At 42.2% G+C, this 6,344-nt stretch overlaps 1 protein-coding gene across 1 annotated transcript in view; it reads right to left on the bottom strand.

The window, feature by feature from the left end:
• onecut3b (one cut homeobox 3b) overlaps window positions 1-6,344 on the bottom strand; it is a 9,244-nt gene continuing 2,900 nt past the window's right edge. The window contains exon 2 of the mRNA XM_037681717.1: window positions 1-332. Within this exon, the coding sequence (XP_037537645.1) occupies window positions 1-332 (332 nt within the window). The remainder of the gene's footprint in view (window positions 333-6,344) is intronic.

A 6,344-nucleotide genomic window follows, 5' to 3' on the forward strand; every position in this document is an offset into this window, starting at 1 on the left:
TCAGGCCTTGGAGAAAGTGTTGGCGGAGGATGCGCCGGGTTGGATGGGGGACTGCGGGGTGTGGACGTGGCCCCCGTGCGCCCCGTGGCTGTGCTCCTCCGTGTCCCAGCGCTCCGGGCAGCGGCGGCGGGAGTTCATGAAGAAGTTGGAGACGGTGGAGAGCTCCAGGCCCAGCTGCTGAGAGATGGTGAGCTGCATCTCCTTGGAGGGGCGGCGGTTCTCTCTGAAGATGGCGACCAGGGTGCGACGCTGCAGGTCGGTGAAGACCAGCCGCTGCTTCTTTGGCACCTGACTGCGCTCCCGTCCCCGGTCCTCCTCCTTCCGCTTACAGGCTGGAGGGGGGAGGAGGACAGGCAAGATCAGTTTTACCATTAAAACACATCCGACTGTATTACACTGAAGACAAAAGGCTGAGTTTGTGTTTAAAAGATGAATTGATGTGAAAAGCTTAAACCATCAACAGCTTTTTGTGTTTATGTTTTGACATAATGAAGTTAAAGTCATTTATTGTTTGTGTCTGAAAATTGGAAGAAAAAAATTAAAGGGGAAAACAAGAAAGTGGTATTGTTTCAAACTGGGAATAAAGAGTTTTACTTCAACTTCTGAGAGTTAAATTTGATGTTTGTCTCGAAACTAAATCCCACGTGAACTAATAGCTGCACTTTCTACTGAATGAATGAAAAGTTTCAAACATCATGGCGTTTTCTCGGTGTTGTTTTATTTTAATTTACAAAGACTTAAATTCACGAGTTTAGAAACAAGATTTATCATTTTCCTTATCGATTTCAAGGTGAAATGTTTTCAAAAAGGGTTTTGATTTGAGAGTGCTTAATTCATTCTATTATATAAGAACTATCGACATTTTTCTCTCATCAAGCACGTGAAGGCATCATGAGCTCTCCTCAAACGCAACACGAGTAAAAACGCCAACAGACTCGTTTTTAGTTTTAAAGTTCTCGCTGAAAGCAGGTTTTCAACTAAATATTTTAAATCTAAAAAGTTAATAAAGTTGCTGCACAACTTTATTTAAGTGGTCGAAAGTCATTTATGCGACAAAAAAAAATTAAGCAACCACCCTCATCCCAAAAAAATAAAACTAAAAAGAGAGAAAGGAGGTTGTGGATTTGTGCAGTGTTTTGTTGGTGGGTCTGTGCGCGGCTGGCTGAAACCGGAGGAGCGTGCGTGTGAACTGCTGACAAAGAGTCGGTCTGGCTGGATGCACCGTCAGGAGCAGAGGCTCTGGCTGTGGAGACTGGAGGGAGTCTGTTCTGTTCTGCTGCCCTAAAAAGCTGCAATGATCGATTTTCCGCGGTTTTCTCCTGAACACGTGGTCCAGTAATCAGGGCTCCCTTCCCCACCCGATCGATCCTTATCGATCCGCGAGAGCGAGGTGCGTGTGTATAGTGAGTGTGTGTGAGTGAATGTGTGTGTGTGTGGGGGGGGGGGGGGGGCGCTGGGGGAGTAGTATGAGCTCGTGAACGCGCCTTGTGACAGACAGGAGAGAAGAAATTGTTTATCTGTGGAAGAACAAAGGAGGTGAGAGAGGAGAGGAGGTGTGTGGGGGGGAGCCATCCAGTCTGGGAGCTCTGAGGAAGATGAGGACTCCCAAATGAGTCGGATTAATAACAAATAAATAAATAAAAAGATGCGCGTGCACGAGCAAAAAGTGCTTGAAAACATACAGAAAGAAGTGATTGTGAGGACAGGAGGGATCAGTGTGGAGGTGGTGCATGCAAATGATTGATGACTTTACAGCAGCCTTAGACAACAGCAGTAAACAGATTTGACTGTGAGACTGAGATCAATATGAATGTGCACATGAGCATGCATGAGCGCGCGCGCGCGCGTGTGCGCCATTGTTCATGCTTTGTGACTGCAAGCAAAGCATAATTACAGAGAAATTTCTCCTCAGCAGGGTGCACGTTGGTCTCTACTCGAGCCTCTGCTACATCTCTCCATCCCTTTCACTGTTTTCCTCTTGTTGTTTTCCCCTCAATTGTTTTAATTTGCCCCCAGATTGATAGCCCCCCATATTGATTGATCCTCACTTCAGAACCATTTCATGGAACGTTTATTCAATTGGTTGGGGCCCAGCCATGCCCCACAATCTCCTCCAGGCCTCTCTATAAGTGCTGTCTCCAACCAAGCTCAATACTCTCTAATGTAATGACTGAATGTTGGTGCTAATATAGTGATAATTTAATATGTAATGCCTGTTTCCCAACTATTTGTGCTACAGGCCATTTTACAATGCCAACACCGTTCTGGGTCTCCTCCATCAGCCCAAAGGAGGACGAGCAACTCATAAAGGGGAACTAAGGAGTTAGCACAAGTCTAAGGCCCAGTCAATGAGACTCCTTCGGCTTCTTGTAAAGCACCATAAAGAGGGGAGGTACTCATTAAAAGGAGCTCTCTTGAGACAAGAACCAAACCTCCATCTTTAGCCTTGTTACCAAATGAGCCATTCTGAAGAGACAAGCAGCGGTCTCAAGTGGCTCTCGCTCATGTTGACTCCTTCAGCGTGTCAACAGTGTCAAAGGTACCAGGCGACATTCACTTAAGGCTCGTCTCAAGCTTGTGCTGATTTGCTGCCTGCTCAGCTTGTTAACAGTTATTATGCTGCAGCTTGGGTGCTGGTTCTGTTTTTTCTACCTGTCTTTATAAAGACAGAACAGGTGACCCTTTCATCTGAGTGACGCTTAAATCTACAACTAACACATTGTTCTAAAATACAAAACGCTTTTATTTAGGCAAAAAGTAGACATTTTTAAATAAATACATGTATTGTCTTCAGTAGGTTCCGTCTAAATGCTGGGTATAATGAATCTCACTTCTTTGTGGGGTTGAGGCATCCCTCATGTTGAATATTAATCAGTAATGCTCTCTAAATGCGTTCACGTCCAAAAATCAGAATGTGCATGCGTATACACTACCATCTATGATTTGTTTTTAAAACCTCAAACATTAAACAATAGGAAACATTTATGTATTTTTGTTGTTGTTGCAAATAGTTCAGCGAGAATATTCACGTAAAGTTATACTTGTTATAGAAAAAGCTGTTTTCTAACGTGCAGATGTGTTAGACTGGTTCACTCCTGTGTTAGTTTAGACTGAACAGCTTTCTTTCAATCAAAAGGTGTTGAATTCTGCTCTTTGTGTCAATCAAAGGAAATAAATAATATTAATAGCGGATGTGTTTATTTCAGTTTCTCTCCAACAAAAGTCCTTCGTGAAAGCTGTTACAGGTCGAGCTGGAGGGCAGATTAATTATATAGGGTTAAGATTACTGATCAAATTAGTTGATGATCAGGTTTTAGATGAAAAATACAAGTGAACATTTGTCCTCTGATTTAAAAAAAAAAGCATGCATCAGTTTCTAAACATTACTTCTGTATTTGGTTTACTTGCATCACTTTAAGACAAAAACAGTGTGCGTGCGTGCGTGTGTGTGCCGTGTGTTGCAGACGGTGAACTAACCGCACCGTGCTGCTGCTACTCGCCGCCTGGACGGACGGATGAGCTCGGGCTCTGTGCGCGGTGAGACGGGCCCTCTCCCGCCCTGGACGGACTACTGCGGGTGAGAAACAGTTTGGTGTCAGTCACTCTCTGCCACACCCACCCCTCAGATAAATAACGATTATTGATTGTATTGATCATGTCATGTGAGCCTGGATATTCATCGCCCGCTACAACACACAGCATGAGCCGAGGAGGAAAACACGCCATTTATTTGTTGTTTCATTTATTTTTAAAGTTTTCAGTTGTTTCTTAAAAAAAAAAACAGGTATAGCTTTAGGTGTGCGCTATATTAACCTTTCTTTTTGTTTGTTTGTTTTTTAGTTTAGCTATTTTTCTGACCCATTTTAAACGGGAAAATTCAAACGCTTAAAATAAATAAATCAAAGGAAGTTGTCTGTCGTATTTTGAAACTCGGAGAAGGAGAACTAACATTTTTGTTTAAAGGCAAACCTTATGTTTGAGTTATAAGATAAATTGGGAAATGTAAACTAAAGTTTTTAGGTTTGTGACAGCTGGTTTTATTATGACCTCAAACAACGCACCTATTTTATTTAACCTTGTTTTATATTGCTCCACCTTTTCATTTAAATTCAAAAAGCAACACAAATGAGTCTAAATGTCTGAAATAGATCATCTAAAAGTTAATTGTCATTCCCAAAAGCATAAAGCTAAAAAAAAAAAAGCTTAAAAATGACGATTTTTGAACAAACCTGTCCATGTTCACGTTGCATATGAGTTATTTTTTATTGTTTATTAATAAAACGAGACTGACGGGGGGGATCTGTGTGTTGAGTTTTACGTCTTCAGACAACAAGTTTCACTCTGTAAAGTCGCCCATGTGAGCAGAAAAAAGATAAAAGGTTTGTGTGAGATAATTGTCCTTTCAGCAGCAGGAGGCCACATTCCAGCTGACATGAGCCACACGAGGCCTGCGAAAAGGCCAAAAGTATGAAAGAAGCAGCTAAATTTAGGAAGTGGTCAGGTTTTAATTTTTGCTTGCATGTTTTTGTAATAGTTTTATTTTTTATAATAAGACACTTATAGATTTTTGTTCTTAAAAGCTGTAAATTTGAAGGAGTGTATGTCCATTAGATTATTCACCAAAATTATATTCATAATGCATCCTATGCTTCAGTCGGATATGTGAATACACTTTAAATGAAAGCACAGAACTTTATTTGGACTACACTGTCAAAACTAATTGATTCCCTACACATTCACTACTCTCCCATATCCTCATTACCAATTATACCTTTTTTATCCAGATGTGGATGTGTGAAATGTTTAATACAAAGAGAAATAAGCACAGAGAAGAAATGAATAAGGCTGGAAGGCAAGAGATGTGTCTTACTGGTACAGAGCCAGAGGAAGGGGGGAAAAAAGAAGGGGGAGGCAAGGAGGGAAGGATGGAAGGAGAGAATATGAGAGAGCCGAAGAGAGCAGAGAGGAAATCAATACCGATTCAGAGTGAGTCAGATAAGCCTGAACAATGTATAGTGCAGACACACTCTATAACCCAGTCACACACGCATGTGCATGTGGAGGCAGTCTCTCCCCTACACACATACACATGCACACTCAGTGAAATGTGCTTCAGGCCTCCATAAAGATGCATTACAAACCCCATAAAGCATACCAACCTTTAAAATCAAATGACATCACAACCTTGGATTTCTTAGAGGATTCGCTGACATGAGCAGAAAGCGCTCATTACAAGGTGTCGATAGGCAGCTAGATGCTCTGATGCCCTTTGTCTACTGGAAGATTCTCTTAGGTTCTCATCTTCTTGTGTTTTTCGGGTAAAAACATAAGCCGTCTTGCTTTGATTTCACTCCACTGCTGTTGTGCATCATCAAACCGTGCTTCTTTCATGGCCTCATAAATATTTTCTGATGTGGGTTTTCAGCAGAGGAAGTCTACACCATGTCAAGTCTGCACTATTGATATTTCACAGTGTGTTTAGGGGGGTGTAAACAGTGTTTTTGAAAACCACTTACACACCCGTGGTGTTTGGGGAGGAATGCTGCATGGTGTGTGGTCCTCAGCTGTTAACCACAGATCTGACGTTGCTTACCTAGAAGATGCTGTTACAAGCACTCACACCACCACCACCACTCTCTGCCTCTTCTCTTTCTTCCCCTCTTGCTTTCGTCTCCCTTATACTTATCAATTATTAAGGTCGGTATTGATCCTTTCACTACGCTACCTCTATCTGACTGTTCACACAAAGCCCAGACCTGCCAGCCCTCTCTCAATCAATGGCATCTCCTGGCTCCTGCAGCTTTCTTTTTCCACATGTCAGTTTTGCTTTTCTCACTTTTGCACTTAAGACAGGTTGACTGAAATTTTGTTATGTTCCCCTCTGGGGCATTTCTATTCCTTTGAAAATACTGATATCAGTCTGCTGTTGCACAATGTGATGGGTATTCAAACAGCAGCCAGATAAGAAAGGACCGAGAGGACTGAAAATGTCATTTTGACTACGTGAAACAGCCTATTTGTTTTTGTCCTCCAGCCTGTGTTTGTTGCTTTGTTTTGTTCTGTGGCACCAATCTCCGGCAGCCAAACAAACCCGCCTGCCTGTTGCCAGGTTAACCAGGGAAAGATTAGTGATATTATTGTCATGTGCTGCAGAGAAGCAGCGCACTGGGTAGTGGAAGAGAAGGGGGTTGGGATGGGGAAAGGGTCTTATTGATCTTGTATGTGCAAAGCCAGGCAAACACTGAAAGGACAGAGCAACACTATTAATGACACTCAAAGCCTCCTCTGCTAATCCTCATCTATCTATCTATCTATCTATCTATCTATCTATCTATCTATCTATC

The sequence above is a fragment of the Nematolebias whitei genome, chromosome 9 (assembly GCF_014905685.2).
Source record: "Nematolebias whitei isolate Nwh7 chromosome 9, NemWhi1, whole genome shotgun sequence".
Classification (NCBI taxonomy): domain Eukaryota; kingdom Metazoa; phylum Chordata; class Actinopteri; order Cyprinodontiformes; family Rivulidae; genus Nematolebias; species Nematolebias whitei.